General features: G+C 44.5%; 2 protein-coding genes across 4 annotated transcripts in view; both read left to right on the top strand.

Moving 5' to 3' along the window:
- DCTN4 (dynactin subunit 4) overlaps positions 1-10,823 on the top strand; it is a 13,819-nt gene extending 2,996 nt beyond the window's left edge. Inside the window, exons 4-14 of one of the 2 annotated variants that reach the window (XM_006021148.3) lie at positions 421-464; positions 1,772-1,879; positions 2,537-2,557; positions 3,649-3,722; positions 4,142-4,254; positions 5,245-5,354; positions 5,759-5,832; positions 6,661-6,715; positions 7,329-7,436; positions 7,890-7,987; positions 8,336-10,823. In XM_006021148.3, the coding sequence (XP_006021210.1) occupies positions 421-464; positions 1,772-1,879; positions 2,537-2,557; positions 3,649-3,722; positions 4,142-4,254; positions 5,245-5,354; positions 5,759-5,832; positions 6,661-6,715; positions 7,329-7,436; positions 7,890-7,987; positions 8,336-8,549 (1,019 nt within the window). In that variant the 3' untranslated portion in view covers positions 8,550-10,823. The remainder of the gene's footprint in view (positions 1-420; positions 465-1,771; positions 1,880-2,536; positions 2,558-3,648; positions 3,723-4,141; positions 4,255-5,244; positions 5,355-5,758; positions 5,833-6,660; positions 6,716-7,328; positions 7,437-7,889; positions 7,988-8,335) is intronic. The other variant, XM_006021149.3, reaches the window with a different exon arrangement.
- Positions 10,824-11,970: 1,147 nt separating this feature from the next.
- On the top strand, positions 11,971-21,084 carry RBM22 (RNA binding motif protein 22). Of its 2 annotated transcripts, none has more exons than XM_025200938.1 (11): positions 11,971-12,122; positions 12,461-12,514; positions 13,407-13,436; positions 15,246-15,378; positions 16,142-16,242; positions 16,399-16,571; positions 17,280-17,480; positions 18,080-18,244; positions 18,656-18,744; positions 19,316-19,447; positions 20,808-21,084. In XM_025200938.1, exons 1-11 carry the CDS (start codon positions 12,069-12,071, stop codon positions 20,972-20,974), a joined length of 1,299 nt encoding a protein of 432 aa, XP_025056723.1. In that variant the 5' UTR covers positions 11,971-12,068; the 3' UTR covers positions 20,975-21,084. The 2 variants fall into 2 exon arrangements, with proteins under 2 accessions (XP_025056723.1, XP_006021212.1); XM_006021150.3 differs by lacking the exon at positions 20,808-21,084 and adding an exon at positions 20,088-20,419 and having other exon boundaries at positions 11,975-12,122.
- Positions 21,085-21,338: the final 254 nt, after the last annotated feature.

Raw genomic sequence — 21,338 nt, forward strand, 5'->3', positions numbered from 1 at the left:
AGGAATGCCAAAGGATTTAGTTTCTGAAATATGTTTGCTCTAAAAACACAAAGACCAGCAGCTGGGTTTATTGCTGCAGAGAATAATGATTATAGGTGAATGATTATTACAAATAGACCATTGTATTTTCAAACAGTATAAACACTGATTAGTTGTTTTTCCAGGAGGCTTGGTGTGAGTAGTGTTGCATGCAACTTGGCTAGATGTGAAGCTCTAGGATCTTTCCAGTATTTCAGCTTAGTACATCATACTATCTTTAATGTTCTTGGTAGCAGTCCTACGGTTTCTTATTTTAATGTTTGGCAAAGAAAGCACCTGGTTGACTTTCAGGACTAGCTTTCTGAGCCATTTTTGTTGGTTGATTTACATGGAATATAAAATCAAACTTCTGAGGACTTTGGTATTTTTTTTATCTTGCAGCCAGTGGCGGTTGGCAGGAGCCAGAAAATCCACATTCTCAAAGGGCAAGTATGGGGGGAAGGGAGAACACTTGCATTTAACTGGGAGGGGGGTACTCTTGAAGGGTTTGGCTTACTTAGATCAGTGCATTTCTGTGTCTTGGGAAACCAGCTCCAGTCACATGCACTGATAAGATCAGTGCCTTGGCTGTATTCAGCAGATCCTGTGTCCAATCCTGGCGCAGATGTGTCATGTTATATAGAACTTCTCTTATCTTGAAGAGTTGCCATACAGACAGCCACTATACCACCCCAGCTGACAAGTTCCACGTGTCATAAAATCATAGAAAATGAGGGTTGGAAGGGACCTCAGGAGGTCGCATCTAGTCCAACCCCCTGCTCAAAGCAGGACCAGCCCCAGCTACATCATCCCCGCCAAGACCTTGTTGAGCCAGGCCTAAAAAACCTCCAAGGATGGAGACTCCGCCACTTCTCTGGGTACCCCATTTGAGTGCTTTACTACCCTCCTAGTGAGAGAACTTTTCCAATCTAAACTTCTTTTACTGCAACTTGAGACCATTGCTCCTAGTTCTGTCATCTGTCACCACTGAGAACATGGGTGCCAAGGGAAACATGAAGGGCAAGCTATTGCCCTTATGGAAAAAGCCATGAGTCTCCAATGACAGTGCAAATTTAACTGTGCTTTTGTGGGCTGCTTCTACAAGTCCTGCCAGCAAAAACAACTCCAAAGAATTGAATCTGCCTTGGAAGAATGAAAGGCTGTATCAACTTTGGCAGACTGCATTTTAATTAATGGGCGGGCTGTTAGACAAACACTTTCTTTATGTGAACAAAGATTGTTTTCTGGTCATTCCCTTTTCTAGGTCACAGGCTCTCCTTACCCTCCAGAAAATAGATGCTAATAATGAAATGCATATCCACAGGGCTCTGCATTAAACCCGGTTGGTCCTTGAGAGAGTGTGTCAGTTGTACCTCTACTCTAAATTGCTCTTTAATGGCTGGGCAATGTGGAGAGCAGTGTGCGCCCCACTCAGTGGCCTGAACAAAATGTCTCAAAGCCTTCAGGGGCTGGGAGGGGGAAGTTGGGGGTTGCGGGGTTTTTTTGTGATGGGATTGGTCTGTGAAAAGAGATGCCTCGGGGGTATCAGCCTGTTTTCTATTGCTTGGTTAGAGTGAGAGACCTCTGTGCTTCTCCATTGTGCTGCTTTCAAAGAGAGGGCCAGTAATAGTAGTGAAAGGAAACATTTTGCAGGAAGGCAGACCCCACTGGCAGAGGAATGCTGTGGGCCTGTCAGTAGCATTTTATTTTTTTTAAAGAGAGTATCTGTTCCTCATCTTTTCCTCCCCTTCAGATTAACAAACTGGTTGAGTATTACCAGCAGCTGGCTCAGAAAGAGAAGATTGAGCGTGACCGCAAGAAGCTGGTGCGACGCCGAAACTATATGCCGCTGGCCTTTTCGGTGAGCTGGGACAGTGGTGCCCTCAGTATACAAAGGACGGGGCCACTGCAGCAGCTTTTGCAGCATGCACTGGTTTGGAAGATTTGGTGGCCTGTGGTATCGTCAGTTCCCGGCCCCAGCATTTAATAATCTCTAGTTTATAAGACTTCCTGACAAGGGAATTGTCCTGCCCAGCACTGAAATGCAGCCACTTCTGGTGTGGGGACATTGTATTCACTATGTACCTTTGTAACATGCCAGTGTTCAGGGATAGAAAGAATCTCCATGCCTTTAAACTCTAAAGGTGGTGGCATGGAAAGTTAGGCAGAACAAGTACCTGAGGAAGAATTGGCAGGATACCAAAGCTTCTAGCGATGATTCCCTGCTGTCGGTCGGGAGTGCTAGCTAACTGTCCTTCTAAATCAGGGTTTGTGCAATATGGCTACCTGCTGAAAGTCTTCACTGAAGTTGAGCTTATGGCTTTATCACAACCTGAAAGGAGCATTTGTTGTCCTGGCCACTGAGAAGCTTGCTTCATTTAGCAGGATAACTCTGCACACGCTCGCTACTTTTTGGTTAAATATGCATAACCAGCCTGCTCTATGCACTTGCTCTTGTCTTATGGCTGCATTTTTTTTGTCTCCGTTGCCACCTGCTGCTATTTTGGGGGCTCCACAGCAACATACTATACATGTAGTGGTAAGTCTCTTCACAGTTTCTGCTAGTGTTAAAGCCCTTGTTAAAGACCCTGAAACCACTCCCATGCCAGTAGCCTGCCCCCTTCCTTGCCCAGGAGCTTGGACCTGGATAGACCTATAGTCCAACCCCTCTGATAGGGACACTGTTTTGAAACTCCTTAACAAGTTGGTATTTTAATAAGCAGCTAATTGCTGTGATCATTGGGCACATGACATTTGCTGGAAAAAATAGAACTTCATAAAGCAAGGCAGTTCCCACGTAGGCCAACGCTGCTGTCCAAGAAGGATATCAGCAATATTTATCTCCTGACTAAGCCCAGCCTGTTAGGTGGGAGAACCTCATATTTTAGCTCCAAGTCAAATACAGTAGTGTCTAATAGGATCGGACACTTGCCACTTCCTTTTGAAGCTCTGAAAGCTAGTTCTTCAGTCAGATAACTCTGGCCATCACCTTTTTAGCCCCCTGCCTCCAATTCAGATCTGTCAAGTCAGTGATCACCACGGCTGTTCTTCAGCTGAGGTGGTGTCAAGAAAGATGAGTAGACTTCAGCAGCCAAGTCCCATATCAGCTAGGGTCTCAAGCTGAGTTCCGCTGTCTCCATCTGCTTTGAACAGCAACACAAAGCGTGTTAGTTTGGGATGTGCAACTGTTGTCCCATGTCCTTAGGTAGCTGGCCCATCATTTAGTAAGCGACTTGTGAAGAGTGACGCCAGACTGAGCACATTGTAGCATAGAATATAAAGTAAAATACAATACTATAAAATATAAAGGTCCAGACAACAATACAGGTTGCATATACCAGCGGACCATTTTGTGTGCTAAATGGTAGCCCTCTCTTTAGCTTGGTATTTACATAAAGAATTGTAGCTTTCCAGGTCTTGGACAATCTGTTTTGCCCCTCTGTTTTATTTTTTTACTAATAAGATGATCAAGACCATCTGCCAGCGATTGAGTAGAGAGAGACCCGTTTTCAGTTTGCTTTCCTTTGCTTGGCTCTCTGTGCTTGTCATGCTCAGCGGGACAAGCTTGCTATAGGCCTCTGTCCTGACAGAATAGAGCTGGATTTGCTGATACCATTTTTCTCCTTGCAGGACAAATATGGCCTTGGAACCAGACTCCAGCGTCAGAGGTCTGGAGCGCCCATCAGTGCTCTCGCTGGACTCTCGTGAGTTTTCAAAGCGTGGCCCATTTTCAGTAGGGGAGTATAAAGTGGTAGCTATGAAAATGGAAGGGCACGTTCAGAAAGATGGAAAATTGTCACCCAGTATCACAGAGATGGTGTCATCTCTGGAGAGATGAAAAGAGCTGCAGTGCATTCATTGCTACGAACAGATGGAGTAAGGATCTCCATGCTGCTGTTCATTATTTAACCTACCCTCCTGCAGCTCCATATTAGAGAGATCTCTGCACTGAGTTTAATGTAAGGTGGTTACTCTGTAAAATAGAGTATGGCGAGTTGGACTTTCAGCATTTTTTTTTATTTTGTGGGTATAATCAGATGCTTAACACTTCAGTTTTTCTTAGTCAGATTACTGCATATGTACTGTAATTAATGACTCCAACTTCTCTTCACGCTTGTTTCAGCCTCAAGGAAGGAGAGGACCAGAAGGAGATAAAGATTGAGCCAGCTGATGCTGTAGAAGAAGTGGAACCCCTACCTGAGGATTACTACACAAGACCTATAAATCTAACAGAGGGTAATGGCATAGGACTCTGGCTTGTTTCATGTGCTCTGCTCACCCAATTCCTTGTTAAAAAAACAAACTTTAACAGAGGTTAAACTTCCAGTTAACTAGACAAAAACTGGAACCACAATCTCCCAACTCACAGGTGTTTAATGTTTTCCTAAATCCTTCCTGACTAGATGTCACCATTGGCTTAATTTGCATAGCACCTGAAGTGACAATATTTGGTGTGGGAAGAAAGCTGATATCCTTGTTTCAGAAATAAGAAGAAGCAGGAGAAATAGCTGGCTCTTATAAAAGGATTTGTTAATCAAGCTAGTGAGTGAGAGCTATTTGTGACCTCGTTCCAAACAACCTGTTTATATCCTCGGTGCATTTAGGTGGTCATTTGCTACTCAAGGTACACTTTGTAAACTGGTTGAGAAAATGTGGGAGAAAACAGCATAATCTATAATGGCCCAGACAACGCATGGATTGAGTATGCTGCTGGACCGCATTGTGTTGAATGATGACCTTCTGTCCTTTCAGATCTACAACACCCACCCATGTTAGTCCATGAAAGCTGATGTTTGGGGAATATACTGTTTTACTAATCTGGGGAATGGGTTTCAGCCATGCTCCTTAGATAAAAGGTCACGTCTCCTGCCTTGTGCAGCGTTCCACAGCTGGGATAACAGTGGACCTATGGACGTTATTTTTGCCCTGAGAGAGTGAATTGATTTCCATGGCAGTGATCAGGTGCTTCCCCTTGTTTAGACTGAATTGATTTCGGAACGGCTTTAGATGTCTGATGTCCATCTTGGGTTTTGGGGGTTTATTTTTTTTGCTTGTCGTTGAGGTCACATTGCAAACAAGATTTGGGCTGTGCTCATATTGTGCATAGTTTTATAGCCTTGTGCACCTGGGAAACCCTGAGTTTTGTGGGGAGGGGACAGTTATTGGGTTCTCTGAACATTGCAGCAGTGACTGCAGTTTTGACTTTTGTTCCCCGCCGTTGCACAGTGACGACACTGCACCAGCGTCTGCTGCAGCCTGACTTCCAGCCGATCTGCGCTTCCCAGCTCTACCCACGCCACAAGCATCTCCTCATCAAACGCTCGCTGCGCTGTCGGGTGAGTAATCAACTGCACAAGAGCAGCTTCGTAAAGCTGCATGTCTAACAGTAATTTTGAAGGGGAGAGGGTATGAAAAGAATGAGATTTATAAGGACACTTGAGAACCAAACTCCCACTGAAATCAGCATGTGCATAAATCCCTTAAAAAAAAAAAAAAAAAAATATATATATATATATATATATAACCCTCAGTTAGGCTTTCAGGTTTGTGGTGGTAGCACCAGGACTTGAAATTCTGTGTATCTAGTGTCTAGATTCACTTCAAGACCGTGTCTATGCTATGGCTATGAAGTTAGTATACTGAATGCCCAGCCTAGGATGTTTGCAGCTCTGACTCTTTGGGGGTGGCGGTACACTATGCTTGTTCTGGTGATTTAATACGTCTTTTCCTCTTTGGTTAGAAATGTGAACATAATTTGAGCAAACCAGAGTTCAACCCGACCTCCATCAAATTCAAAATACAGCTGGTTGCTGTGTAAGTATGCTGGGAATGATCAGATGAGGATGGCAGTCTCTCAGTATGTGTAACTTAGTTAAAACACTGCCTTTTCATGTTTTCTGACTCTCTTGTTCTCTAAACATTAGAAATAATAGTGAGCATAAAAAATAACTTAGTTACTAACATGGGCTGCTCACGTGTAGAAGCTCATGTACGACTTTTCTGAAGAACCTTTTAGCTAGTAGACTAATGAACGGGAAAAATCTTCTAGCTAGTAGACTATTGAATGCAAAAATGAAGTAGGTTTACAGGCACCAGCTATGCCAAACCAATCGGGTTTTCATATGCACATCCAGATACGTGTTGACCTGATATGTATAAATTGGCACTATAGAAGCAAGTACTAGTGTCGTAATGCAAACGGGGTTCAAGTATAATATGTTACTTCCAGGGGTAATTACTATGTACCTGTGTTTTTAAGTTACCTGGAGGGTAGGCATTATGCGGTCAGTGCTATGCGACATCTCAAGGAGCCCTTTCAGCAATGTGCTGTATAGCAGTGGGTCATTGTGCGTAGTTCCCTTTTAAAATTTGCTAGAGCAACATTCATTCTTTAATATTCCACTCTTCGTTTTAGCTTAACAAAAAAAACATTGCTTTTGAAAGATGTGAACAGTCTGGGGAAAAAATTTGCGGCCGTTATCATTAGGTTGGGGTAGCTCCAGTGCCTTGTTATCTGTAACTGAAGTGTGGAGTGAGTAAAGTAGATGGTATTTTTTACTCCTGATTGCAGCTGTAAAGAGCAGAGTAGAGGTGATTAGCAGGTGAGGTGGAGTTTGTCACTTGCTTTGTTTTCATTTGTAGCAACTACATCCCTGAGGTGAGGATCATGTCTATACCCAACCTGCGCTACATGAAGGTCAGTCCTTCTCTTTTCCAATACAACTTGGGGAGGGAAGGAGAGGTGAAATGTGGATCTGAGATGTCTTTCAATATTTTTGTGTGTAAAATAAGGAATGAGGCTTGTGATGGCATTAGCTTTCTTACCATACCTGGAGTAGCTCTAACAGCAGTGGCCGCAGTTCGAAGAAGATCTTGCCGTCCCTTATGCCAAGAGTTAGTGTTTTTCTTGGTGTGAGGGGAGTTGGAGATGGTAGTCTTTCCACTGTGAGCAAGTGGATGACTTCATCACACTGAACTCCACAGGCAGATCAGTCCGGAATAAACAGTGTAGTTGTTAGGAACTGGAGTAGGTTCCTAACGCACACTTCAGTCCTGTACAATAACTAACCCTTGAGGTGAATTAGATTTCCAGTAGCGGCATTTCCTCTACCATGAGGAGGATGGACAGTAGCAATCATTGGAGCATTTTGATAGCTCTTGATTAAGCTAATGACCCAGTCTTGAGGATGTTTCCTGGTCTGAGTTGAGCTCTATTAAAGCTGAGGGTTAAGGGTTTAAAAAAAAAAAAAAAAAGTTTTCCCAGAGTAACAAGTTCCTAACTGTGTATGCTTCCATGTATATCTAACCAGGAGAGTCAAGTTCTTCTGACTCTGACCAACCCAGTGGAAAACATTATCCATGTCACGCTCATGGAGTGTGAGGAGGGAGACCCCGATGACATCAACAGCACTGCGAAGGTATTGTGTCCTCTTGCCTCACAAGCTGATAACTTGTCCCTTGTCCAAAATGTTGTTCTTTCATATATGCTGGGCTGGACAATGCCCAACTCTTCCTGCAACAGAGGGGCTCATTTACATCAGCCTCTATAGCAGCCATTTGACATTTCTTCTGGGTCTTAAACCTAATGCATTAATGTTACAATCATAAAATCTGAGAACTTTTTGTAAAACACCTCGAAGAGCTGTGTAGCTCAAGGTGACTTCCTAATCCAGGGGAGAAGTGTAATAGCGATCCTCTGCATGAGCGAGGAGGAAATGTAAGGAATGGAAGAACACCACAGGACTCTTTCCTCCTCCCACTGCAGTATCCATTGAACAGATGCTTCCTTGTGAAGTCTAGTCTACACTGGCCCATGATCCATGAGCAGGAGGCAGTACTGAAACCCACCCTTTTGCCATGCTCTTTTGCAGGTAGCAGTTCCTCCCAAGGAGCTAATTCTAGCTGGGAAAGATGCTGCAGCAGAGTATGATGAGCTAGCAGAACCTCAAGATTTCCAGGATGACCCTGAGTGAGTGTTCAGTTTTTCCTGCTCAGAGATCAGGTCCCAAATATACTTGGTACTTCATGCTTTCCTGTCACGTTGGCTTCCACCAAGCTGGAGTGGTGCAGAGCTTTGGTTTCTTGTTTGTACTGGGGGCCCTTCTAGAAACTGTTGTTTCTCTCTGGGTTGCTTAGTGCCAGGACAGCTGTTGGAGGGGGCTTCTGTTACTACGTGTAATCAGCAGAACTGCGCTAGCTTTTCCTGCAAAGTTTACAGCCTGTAGTAATGGTATAATTATGCAGAGTGATAAAAATAACCCAAAAGTTGGTGTGGTGCCACTAAGAGTGGATGATGACACTGTCCCTTACCTTGCAGTGTCATTGCCTTCAGAAAAGCCAACAAGGTGGGAGTTTTCATCAAGGTCACTCCACAGAAGGAGGAGGGTGAAGTGACCGTGAGCTTTAAGATGAAGCACGAGTTCAAAAACCTCGCTGCTCCCATCCGGCCCAGCGAAGAGGGCGATCAGAGCTCAGAGGTCATCTGGCTCACCCACCACGTAGAGCTCAGCCTTGGCCCCATGCTCCCATAAGAGGCGCCTGACAGCTGGGTCTCAAAAGCTGGCCACTGGACAGACGGTCACAGTGAGAGAATACCCTGGGGAATGCTCTGAAGCCTCCTTTGCCACGTGTATACGCACTACAAATTCAAGCCAAGAGAGGAGGAGGCTGCATGGCTGAGGGGGAAGGAAGCCACTTTCAGCCAATGCATTCTTCTCTCTCTCTCGCCGTGATGCCCACTATGCGAATCCGTGGTATCGCCACACCAACACACGCTTGTTTGACTTGCAGCACAAAGCTGAGCACAGAGAAAGCCTCTAGATCTGCACTCTACTTGGCCAAAGTCACGTTAGCTTTACCAACAGGAAAAAAAACCTGCTCTGGCTTTCCTATTCTCCATGCCAGGCCCACCAAACTAGTCTTAAATGCACAACAAAGCTAATCCTCCTTTCTATAGCAGAGCGTGCAGTCCTTTAGCAAACATTCCAGGGCTCTTCTCAAACAGCAACTCCCTGTGGCATCAGCATGATACTAGTTTGTTTTCCTGGTAGATCTCGTTGACTTAATAAATTTCCCTGGGCACTTGGGTATAACTATATGAAAAAAATGACATGTCCTATGTAGTTTACAGGAGGACAAAGCAAGGGATCTTTGATATTTAAAGAAACATTTGCCTCTTAGCTTAAAGAATAGTCCTCTGTAGCTCTTGTGGGCTTGAGTTCTACTTAGTGCCATTTGAAGCCTTTTCTATTGGAAAATGTGTGGTAAAGCATGATACTTCAGGAGCTGAGAGGGTCATTGGAATGAAGCTGCTGCTGCTACAGTTATTGAAGCAAAGGCACGACTGAAGGACTGAGTGGCTGTCTTCACACTCAAGGGTTCTTTTAATGAGGGAGTCAACCAAAGAATAAGAAGTACTGATGGTTAAGTTTATAGTTTCAAAGTACGTAGGACCTCCTTGAGGTGAGTTAGGAGTGGGCACAGTGGCAGAGGAAAAGTGAGCTTGAGCAGAACACATTAGGAGAAAAGGTTAGTCAAGCACTTCAGAAGTAAAAACATTTCAAGATAATGCATCTGCTTCCGTAAAGTATCATCTGGCCATGAATTTGAGTTGAAAACAGTTACAAATGGCATCGTGTCCTTGACCCTGGATGTAACGTGCCACCAGTACCAGTAGCTAGTATTACAGTGTAGGCAACTCGGGACTCCACTTCCTACAGAGACTTCAGTTGCTTTTTCACTTGCAAGTGGCAACCTGCTAAATATCTCTTCGAGAAACAAATGCAGGTGTACAAAATACTTTGTTCTTGGTGCTCTGCCGTGAAACCTGGTGATATTGTGAAGGGTCTGAAGGCCACTTATTTAGTTTCATGCTGTGTGAGGATAATATTGTTATGACTCTACTGTTTAGTATAAGGTGTATCACATCTGTATGGGGGGAATGTATATTTATATCTTAGTGAAATCATAATGTAATATTTTAGGGCATCTTGGGGTGCAGCTGAAAAGTTCTTTTTGGTCAAACAGGGACTGCAACCTTCATGAGTCCACAGGGTGTGTGATTGAGCTGAATATGGTTTGACAGCCTCTGGGAAGGGAGAGCGCCTTATTTGCTAGTCTGTCTGGTGGGTCTCAGAGCAGAAACTTCATGTTTACAAGTTTGCATAGTTAATACACAGATGTACAGCATGAGATTACAAAGTTTAGCCGAGTATTTATTCTTCAGCGTATAGTGTTAGTGTCTGCGGCTGTCTTACCTTACTAGATAACAAAACACTTCAAAGCTTTGGTCATGGGTTCTTTTAGAGACCAAAATAACTAGCAACACAAACTATTTAAAAAAAAAAATCAATCTTACCCAAACTATATTTTTGACTGAGTGAGATTTTCATGCTGCAGTCAGGAAAGGCAACTCTACTTTTAACTAAAGAACTTGGAATGCGCTGCTGTTGGGGATTACAGCACATGAGAGGTTCTGCAACTCTTAATTAAAACTACTTTTAATGCGAGAGAAGATGTAACTTGGTTCTAACTTGCTAGTTTGAAAATGTAGGGCACATGGGCTTTGAACAGTTTAATTAATCCAGTGAATTTCTTTATTTTGATCAGCTTATAGCAAATAGGAGTAACTTTAGCTGTTTTCCGTGCATTTTGTGCAGAAACATCTCATTTGTTCCCACGGGGAGCAGTGGAAGCACTCTGCCTTTATTGATGTTGACTCCACTAAGGACAGATTACTGTGTTGCCTTATTGCTTAACTTCATGTAGTGAATTTGAAATAAATAAAGCGGACAATGTTGGCTCTAGTTTTGTTACCTTTATTCAAGAACAGTATTAAAGAGCAATGTAACCATCCTTCCTCCTCGGAGGACACTAGGGAAACTCACACTTGCTGTTCCATTTCTTAATGATACGGGCTAAATTCAGCTCGGCTCGCTTGACATTTTTTACAGCTAAACTTTGACAAAAAGTTTCTTCTGCTTCTGCTTTGACACAGCTGGTACTGTCCACTGGATGATGCTGTGCCCCACCACTTCTGGATGAGAAACATTTGTCAGATGATGCAACTAATCCCATAGAAATGAGGCATCGCCCTAAGAAACCGTTGCCTCCTCAGCAATTGGCAGCGCTGTACCAAATATGCATGAAGCCTTTCATTTTTATAATTTTAGGTCTCAACCTCGGGGCACCCCCTAAAACTCTTATGCCTGAAGGCTGCTTGTGCCCAAAATCTTACAAACAAAGACACATTTATTTGCAAAAATCTAGCTGGTCTAATAAAAGAGATCACCTCTACCACGAGATGCAAAGTGAGTGGCAGCCAAAAATGAATTTAATGTATGAAATCAAAATTGACTTGTAACAGAATTAATTAACAGCAACTTATTAAAGAGACAATGTTTCTTTTAATAGATAATAACTTTATTAATATTAATATTTTAATAGCTGAACATTTAATGCATTGAATTCATACTTTAATTTTAATATAATTAACTAACATAAACAGTAATTTATTAATTTCATTGATAAATATTTTGACAGTTACTGATATTGTTATTAATAACCCCAAATCTAATTCACATTACATTCATAGTTTATTGTAATATAATTAACAGTAATTCATTAATTTAATTAATAAACATTTAGTTTATTATTAATGGTTATTAGTTATTAATATTAATCTAATTCCTATATTAAATTCATAATCTAATCGTAATGTAATTAATTTATTAATTTAATAGATATAATGTTTATTTTAATGGATAAATAATAATAATGTTATTAACGACTTTATTAATAAATGCATTCATATAACAGCAAAAAGCAAACTTCTGGAGCCGCCAGCGGCCCCCGCCGCGGGACAGAGTGGTCTCTCCCACTTCCGGCGGGGCAGACCGGGCCACTTCCGGGAGGCGCCGACCCCTTCCGGGAGCGAAGGGAGCCTGAGGACGGCTCCTCTCTATGGTCGGGCGAAGGCAAGAGCGGCGCGGGTGGCACTTCCTGCCCGCGCGGGGCCCTGACTTCCGGTGGCTGCTGGCGCCGGCTCCAAGATGGCGACGTCGCTGGGCTCCAACACCTACAACCGGCAGAACTGGGAGGACGCGGTGAGGGCGGCGCCCGGGGCCTCTGCCTGGGGCTCGGCCCCCCTCCCCTTCCCCTGGCCCTTGCCTGGGGCTCGGCCCCCCTCCCCCGCCCCTGGGCCTTGCCAGGGGGGGCTGGGGGCAGCCAGGGGCCTGCTGCCGGCCTGAGGCCTGCTCCTGGGGGGGAGCCAGCAAGGCCTGGCAGGGCTTGGGTCGGACACTGGGCTCCTTTACCCCTTGTGCTGCGGTCGGGTGGTTTGTGGGCCTTGGCAGGGATGGGAGCAGCAGCTTAGACACGAGCTCTGATGTTTAGTCCTGACTTGATTTATTTATTTCGGGTTTTTTTGCCTCCTTTGATGCAGGACTTCCCCATCCTGTGTCAGACATGCCTCGGAGAAAACCCCTACATCCGAATGGTACGTGACCGGTCCCCGGGCTGTAGCCGTCTTGGCGTAGAGGTGACGCCTTTGATTAGGACCGACTACATTTTTGCAACAAAAAACCCCAAAACCCTCTTGATCTAACAAAAGAGATCGCCTCTGCCATGTGGTCTAGGTCCAGGGCTTTTAATGTGCGTCTGTTAATGTGAAACGCGGGTCCAGAGGATGTCAGCGTCGGCTTGAGTGAACCAGGCAGCAAGATGCCCGCAAACGGGGACGAGGCCGGGGAGGCGTCGCCATCAGACCCCCCGAAACGTCCCTTGCAGCCCCTAACAGCTATGAAACGATGACAACTATTGGCTGAATCTGATAGATGAGATGAAATCGGCACACCTTTGTCTCTAATGAGGAGGGCGCACGTCTTGGGTCTTCACGGGATTCGAACGTGCTAATCGTGAACGCGATCGTGGTCTTTTTCCAGACACGGAGAATGGGTTTATTTTCTTATTTTATGCATCTGCGATGGCTGACCACGAGCATTAAAAGCCCCAAGACAGACTTGAGAGGTTTCTTTGAAAAATTTTTAAGCATTGTGTTGAATACTGCTGTAAAAATTGAAAGGTGTTTGGTGTCATTTTTCTTGTGATGACATGCTGATACAGTGAAAATAACGAGCGAGGTGTCTCCAAATGCAACCTGAGCAGAAGGAAAACGTGCCTTATCTGGGGCAACGAGGCATACGCACGTTTGGGTGGAATAGATTAAAGCAGTAGGGCGTGGGAGAGGGATGCCTTGCAAGATAACCTTTCGGACACGATGATCCATTGGGTCCCTTCCGACTCTGTAATCTATGGATCTTAGCATTAAATTGTTATTATGTCATTTTATTTTCTTTTTTTTTTTTACTAATTGTTTTATTTTGTTCCAGACCAAAGAGAAATATGGAAAGGAGTGTAAGGTAAGTTTTTTGGGTTTATTTTTATTTTAGGAGCTGGCTTCTGTACTCGCAGGTTAGTTTCTGAGAGAGATTCCAGTCTTGGATGGAAATTGCCAAAGTATGTGCTTAACCATACGAATGCATTAATAGTCCAATTGTGCAAAGTAAATCTGCTCATGCGATTTGTTCATCAGCATCAGTAGATCTTCTCACATGAGTAAAGTTATAGGTGACTAGTTCTCAGGATTGGCTTAGGTCTGTTTCCTTTTTTCACCATTTAGGCTGTCCTCTGTTGGGATAGCAGGACACTCTGATATTTAGGTTTCAAACTCTGCAAGAAAATAATTGCACTCAAACAAAAATGGCTTTCACTGCAAATATAAAATAGATTGTCAAGAAAAAGTATTTTTATAAATATATGCTGACTTTGTAAAACTTCCTTCTCTTATGTGGAACTTAGAAAGATGTGAAAAAGACATTGTCAGATAAACCATAATTCTGTTGGTGGCATCTATTGCTTAGTTATCTGTGTTTCTCATTGCCTTGTTGATTGTGGTGTTGCGTTCAAACATGCTCCTTAGAACCCCACAGAAACCCTAGGCTGATGCTAAAGGATGCAGGGTTTGGCTCTTTGGCATTTGAAGGAAAGGTAATAATGCACGTTTTGTAGGAAGGAGAGAGTGAAAAAAGAAAAGAGCCCTCAAAATGGCTTCAACATATGTCAATTATCAGTTACTTTATCATCAAAAGAGGCAACAGCACAGCATGGTTGCACTGTACTGGGTTTTTGTTGCATGTATGTCACCCAGTCTAGCATTTCCTTCTTGCAGGTTTACTTCCTGCTCACTTTACCCTTGGGAACATGCTAGATGGAGTGCAGATTTCCTATAAATCACTGTAATGCCTCTGCCTTCCAGTGGTCCATGGTAGATATGGACCTAGAGATATGGAGCTAGACTGTTCTCACTGGTGGCAGATGAGAGAGCAAGGAGCAATGGTGTCAAATTGCAGCGAGGGAAGTTTAGTTTGGATATTAGGAAGAATTTTCTCGCTAGGAGAGGGGTAAAACACTGGAACAGGTTACCTAGGAGAGGTTGGGGAGTCTCCATCCTTGGAAGTTTTTACGACCCAGGTAGACAGAGCGTTGGCTGGGATGGTGTAGTTGGGGCTGGTCCTGCTTTTTGGGGGGGGGTTGGACTAGAGGTGACCTCCTGAGGTCCCTTCCAACCCTAATGTTGTGTGATTCTATATGCAAGAAATAGCTTCCATAAAAGAAGAAAAGCAGGACTCTTAGTGCTGTCCCTTGGAAACATAAGGTCTGGTAGCAACCTAGTGGGGGAGTTGAAATACATTGTTTCCTCCAGCCAGCCATAATCTCAGTCAAGAACAACTAGTGCCCTGAGATCCGCCTCTCCCACTACAGTTCCTGCATATGGTGAAAGCAAGTACATCCCCCTGGCACAGACAGTACACGTTGCTCCACAGTAGGGCCGTCCTGCTTTGGGTGGGCCTGAATTCCTGTGACCGGATTTTAGTGACTTCTGGAGTACAGTTGAACACTTCCTTGCCTTATGCTCCAACAAGGCTGCCTTGAACTTTCAAATCATTGCAAGCAAATCCCACCAAAATGTCTCCTGACAATTTAGTGAATTCAAGAAAGGTCTTTTTGAGCTAAGTTTTTTTTTTTTTTTTTTTTTTTTTTAGCTGGAATTGTAGTGTTGAAATTAGGCAAATGATTGGCAGGGATGGGGCACCTGTTAGGGTTGGAGTTTCCTGGAATAATTAGAATGCCAGTGTTCGTGATGCAAATTGCCACTTTCTCTGTCTCAGATCTGTGCCAGGCCCTTCACGGTGTTTCGCTGGTGCCCCGGCGTTCGCATGCGCTTTAAAAAGACAGAAGTATGCCAGACCTGCAGCAAGCTGAAGAATGTCTGTCAAACCTGTCTGCTCGACCTGGAATATGGTATGTGCCAACAGCTATTTCACCTAAAACAGGATGTCCAAATCGAGACTAACTCTCCTTGTCTCCTGTCTTCGCTTAATTATAATACATCCCTAAATCTGTATTTATCTCTAATGGCTGTTTGGGGCAATTTGTGTGAATGAAGTAGCTCAACTAAATTAATCAGATCCCTCCAAAAATGACTCCGAATGCACACCTGATTCTAACCTGTATGCCTGGTTTGCATAAAACATTCCAGCTTAGCAAGAATTAAATCGTTTCTGACAATTATTCCACCCATTTTTCATATAACCCATTTTGCTATGGATTTCCAAGTCTGTTTGGACATTAAGCATAGGTCCATTTGACATCAGTGTTGAGAGCATTAGAATTGTTGAGCTACAAAAAATATGAACCATGCTAGCTTTCTGTTGCCAGACTGAAACACTCCTTTGATCAATAGAAAATAAAGGAGATTTGGGATTACCTGGATCCTGTATCTAGAAGTGTTATAGCAGACTTGACAAAAGCACTTAAAAGCTATACTGACACTAGACATACTTTCAGTCTATTTAGTTCCTTTCTTGGCCCTATGAAGTAATACTTATTTTTCAATCAAATCAATATTTAATGATTCCTAAGGGATTTTAATTGATGCAATATAAAACAAATTGTTACAGGCAAAATGCTTCTTCCTGGCCCCTTCCTTTGAATACAATTACCTTAGGACGTGCTGCTTCAGCTCTTTCTCTTGATCAGTACTAATTCTGTTTGTCCATTATAGGTTTGCCTATCCAGGTCCGGGATGCAGGACTCTCCTTGAAAGATGACATGCCTAAATCTGATGTTAATAAAGAGTACTACACCCAGAATATGGAAAGAGAGGTAAGGAAATGCATTTGTTACCATGACTTGTGCTGGACTACTTCACATAAACTGCAAATGGAATAAATTGGATAATCTTGGAAGCTTTCTTGTTTTTCTGATTATGTGCATCAATCACCTGTCATTTTTCATTCCCTGTCTTTATTTGCTGCCTAGATCTCAAACTCTGATGGCACAAGGCCAGTTGGCGCTCTAGGAAAAGCTACTTCAACCAGTGATATGTTGCTTAAGCTGGCTCGGACCACCCCATACTATAAACGCAACCGCCCGCACATCTGTTCCTTCTGGGTGAAAGGAGAATGTAAGCGAGGGGAAGAGTGTCCTTACAGGTACAGTTGTCATTACAGCTAATGGAGTGACCATACTTGAGGGCAGCCCCTTGGGGTTCTCCAAAATAGCGGGGGAGGTAGTGAAATGCCTTGATAAACATTCAGGCAGATGTTGCACTAGTGACTAGACCTGTATCCTAATGAATTAATTGTTTTATTCCAGCAAGTATCTTAAGTCTTGGCTGCTTATGTTGAGCAGTCAGCTGAAAGATCAGATGCTATAAGTGCAGTTTTTTCTTACATTGTATACTCTCTCTGTTTAAATGATCAATCTCTACACCCTTGATTGTCCCATAATCGGTGATCTGTACTGTGTTTGAAACCTGACTCCTGGAGCTGCCATTCCTTCAGAAGTGTAGATTGCACATGCTAGAATATAGCAGTTGAAAACCTTTTAAGGCTGCAGGTCAGAGGTGGGTGGGTGTGCTAGGACCCAGGAACAGCCAGCACTGTTCCCCACAGAAGCACAGGGAGAGTGACTGCTGCCAGAACCCCACGTCCATGGGCTAGATCAAATGGCTCCGTGGGCCGGAGGTTGCTATAATAAGTTAGTTGCTATAATAAGTTAGTAAGCATGTGCTCCGTTTTGATACAGTCGCCTGAACAGTGTTAACTGGGTTAGTTGCCAAACTGCTGAAGAAAAGTGACGGTAACAGTCCTGGTAGGCTGATGCAGCTCTAACAGTGCCGTTTTATGATGCTTTTATAGACATGAGAAACCTACAGACCCAGATGATCCTTTAGCTGATCAGAACATCAAGGACCGTTACTATGGTATTAATGACCCCGTGGCTGACAAGCTTCTAAAACGGGCTTCAACCATGCCTCGTCTCGACCCGCCTGATGACAAGAGCATTACTACGCTGTATGTGGGAGGTCTCGGAGACACTATCACTGAGACTGATCTCAGGTATGGAGGTGCATCTCTCATCTTCAGGCTTGCATTAGCTTCTCTGACTGTCTAAAGTCTAGCCCTGTGGTGTGTTTGTGACAGTGATCACCTTGGCAAACCTTTCATCTGTGTTGCTGTGCCTAAATGATAGTGAAGGGGGTATTCTGTCAAGGAACCCCTTTTCTTTTCCCAAAGGGCTGAAAGGTTTTGTTCAGTTTTTCCTGACTGGAAGCTGGCTAGTAGAGCGCAGTCTTCCTGAGGGCAAGAATAACAAATCTCAGCAACGTTTGACATGTTGACAACTCCCTGCAAGGATGCTGAGTCATCCCTGTCAAAGCTCTGAGAATCCCATTGTGCAATTACATAGTCCCCATCTGCATAAGCTCTGAGGAAATCCATGTCAGAGCCTGGCACAACCTTGCCATAATGGTACACGGGAGAGGCGGCAGCAGTCACTGTCGGTCATTTGTCTGCCTTTGGTTCTAAAGCTGGATTTGAATTGCCAACGGAGAAGTGAAAGGATCTGTATTTCATAAGAGAGTGAGCATTTAGCACTGTAAAGCAATGTGCACTGCGTGGAATTGAGCAGCGTCCCATTTTGTGATCCTCTCTTGCAGAAATCACTTCTACCAGTTCGGAGAGATCAGGACGATAACAGTGGTCCAGAGGCAGCAGTGTGCGTTCATCCAGTTTGCCACGCGGCAAGCTGCAGAAGTGGCTGCTGAGAAGTCCTTTAACAAGCTCATCGTCAATGGTCGCAGGCTCAATGTCAAGTGGGGGAGGTGAGTGAGGGGCAAAAGCATTTATTTCTTTTTTTAAAGGTAGGGCTGGATTGTGGTGTTGGAAAGTCTGCTCTTAGATTAAGGCTTCAGCTTCAAGTACTACTGCTTCAACTCAGGAGTGGTCTTGATGAACTAAAACAGGAAGCAAGTATGTAAGAGCCTCCTGGGTATTTACTTCACCTGAGTGGTGAGTGGCATGTTGGAGGGTAACTTGAAGTGGTTTCTTGGGGTATGCTGTTTCCAGCTACATCATCAACTCCTTTTTCCTTGCTGTTAATACTGTATTCTCAATTCTTGGCCTCTGAGGGAAGTGCTTCTAAAATTGGTGTAATTATAAAACTAATTATGTTTTGGGAAGCCATGAGTACCTGACGGCCTCTCTGGTTCTAATGCACTGGGCTTGGATTTCAGGTCCCAAGCAGCAAGAGGAAAAGAGAAGGAGAAAGAAGGTACTACAGATTCTGGCATAAAGCTGGAACCAGTGCCAGGACTCCCAGGAGGTAAGGGAAAGCTTTCCTTTCATTTCCAGGTATTGCCCTCAAGCACAGCACAGCTGCTGCCTTGTTGCCATAAAGCAGACCAGGGTTATACTCTGTATGTCAATGGAAGCTGGGAATAGAAACAGTATATTTGACTCCCCAGGTACTTGGTGAACCTGCAGCTACATACAACCTGGCTAAAGAATCTTACATTTGTGGTCAACGAGGGGCCGGGGGGTGTTGGTTACAAAGAAAGTCATGGCACAGGCCTATTTGCAGGATGAACAAGGAGGTACAGCGGGTAGGAGAGGAGGATTCAAGTCAGATAACCAGGCCTTTGGGCTAGTGAATCCTTTGTATTTGATGTCACCTGTTAGAGAAGGCAAGTTGGTGCCTGTTCAGGATCAGACTCTGGTGGCTTTCCTGTGGAAGGGATGGCAGGAAGTGTTCAGGGGCTGCAGCTGATGTTGGATGCACACTAGAAGCAGAAGCCCTGCTGGAAGAGCTCATTGCAGTGCTCTGAGAGACTTAGTCTCTTTCCCCTGATATAAGAGTCTCGGCAGTAACCAAGGCACGTTTGTCCCCCCCACAGCTCTTCCCCCTCCTCCAGCAGCTGAAGAAGAAGCATCTGCAAACTATTTCAACCTACCTCCCAGCGGCCCTCCTGCCGTGGTTAACATTGCCCTGCCGCCGCCTCCTGGCATAGCTCCACCACCACCTCCAGGTAATTCATTTACCTTCCTCACTCTGGTATTTGCTGCATGCCATGTGGGCTGATGAAAAAACACAGGCTGCTGGAGCCATGGTTTGTGAAGCCAGACTCATAGAGAGATAATGTCTGCCCAAAATCCTGCAGAATCAGGTGGGTTCTTGTGGATTCCACAGAGACCCATCTTGCTTAGCCAAGCATAATTTTGAAGTGCGACTTCTGAACAGATCATGAAAGCCAGTGTTTGAGTGGTTGTACATTCAAGTAGCAGAGCCTTATTCCCGTGAAATTTAGGGAAGTGATGGGTTTGTCCAGCTGCACTGGATGCCTCTGCTGTTCTTGGTAGTGAAACCAAGGATGTTTAGATATTCAGAACATAATGCCAGGGGAAAGGGAGCAGGAACTTGTAGAAATGGCATCTGCAACCTTTGTTGGACAACGCTGCTTCTGGGGCTTGAGATCACTGCCCATTGGGCTGGCACAAAGGAGGGTAGGGGGATAAATGTATTGGGGCCATTGGGAGGGAGCAGAAGGGAGCATCTGAGCCTAGGGATCAGTGGATTGTGCTTCCGCGTAAGTGGGTGAATGACAGGTGGCAGTGGCATAGACCAGGTCAGGAACTTCTGTATCTGACACTTTCCTTCTGTGCCTGCAGGTTTTGGGCCTCACATGTTCCATGCCATGGGGCCCCCACCTCCCTTCATGAGAGCCCCAGGTCCCATCCACTATCCTTCTCAAGACCCACAGAGGATGGGCGCCCATGCTGGGAAGCACAGCAGCCCCTAGCACACCTCCGCCGCGTTCACGGATTGCGCGCATGTCATTTTTCTTTAGTTTCCATGGTAGCATAATATGTTCAGCTGTGGGCGAGCTGGAGGCTAAGCCTTGCTTCCTTGCCAGTGCACACCGGGTGAGCTGAGCTCTGTTATGTTGCCACTAGCTAATCGGATCATTATCATACCCTGCATCTTTCACTTACTGTTATGGGTGGGCGGGTGGGGGGAGGGAGAGGAATTATGGAGAGGGTCCATGAATGAACTGTTCTATGATTGCAGCCCCATCGGTGTATCCAGTTTTGCACATTTTTTTTGAAATAAATGTCTCCTGGAAAAAAACCAAAACCCAAGCTTCTTCAAGCCAGTTGGCTATTTTAGCAATTTGCAGCTTAACAAGCACCGGGGGCTCTGCTTGGACTGACCTGGGGAGCCTTCTGCCACTGTTCTTTCCAGACTCGGGTAGCCAGCAATTTGCTGTTGAAATGTGGAACTGGGGCACAACACAGGGGTGGAAGCAAACTAAAATCAGATGTACACAGTTCCAGGGACTTCACTCTCCACTTCCCAATATGTCTCTTCTTTTTCATACTGTCTGCTAGGAGGAAAATTGGGTGTTTTGTTTCTGATTCTGAGAAACCATGGAGAATCCTACATCACCAAAGCCAGTCAGGTGCTAGGTAATGCAGACCACCAGCATGCCCCTGACTGGAGCCACTGGGTTTCAAGGGGAGCGAGTCTTGTTGAAACTGCAAGTATGAGGCACTAATGTGACTACAAACTGATGCCGTCTGTATTCTGGGAATGGGAATCGGGGCTTTTGTGCTCTGCGGGTTAAATCCCTCTTCCAGCGTGAAATGGACCAAGCCACTCCTTGTTTTGATGAGTACGTGTGATGTTTTTAAGTCTGCGCTCAGCATACAGCCCCGAACATCTGTTTCCTGTATAAAGTCTGCAACTTAATACAGTGAGTAGGAGCCTGGCTAGCGGATGGGAAGCTATTTATGTCTGGCTCCAAGGTAACTGATCTGTAGACATCTTGTAAAAAGAAACAGGAGGGGTCCTGTTCCAAAATCATATTGTCATGTGCCGAAAAATATGGGACTGGGTGGATTTTTTCAGACTGTTTGGGC

Source organism: Alligator sinensis, unplaced genomic scaffold, assembly GCF_000455745.1.
Source record: "Alligator sinensis unplaced genomic scaffold, ASM45574v1 scaffold550_1, whole genome shotgun sequence".
Lineage (NCBI taxonomy): Eukaryota > Metazoa > Chordata > Crocodylia > Alligatoridae > Alligator > Alligator sinensis.

Coding starts and splice junctions, on each gene's coding strand:
- RBM22 (XM_025200938.1), top strand. CDS start 12,069: ATGGCGACGTCGCTGGGCTCCAACACCTACAACCGGCAGAACTGGGAG. Junction 16,572..17,279: donor GGGGAAGAGTGTCCTTACAG/GTACAGTTGTCA, acceptor ATGCTTTTATAG/ACATGAGAAACCTACAGACC. Junction 19,448..20,807: donor AGCTCCACCACCACCTCCAG/GTAATTCATTTA, acceptor ACTGTCTGCTAG/GAGGAAAATTGGGTGTTTTG.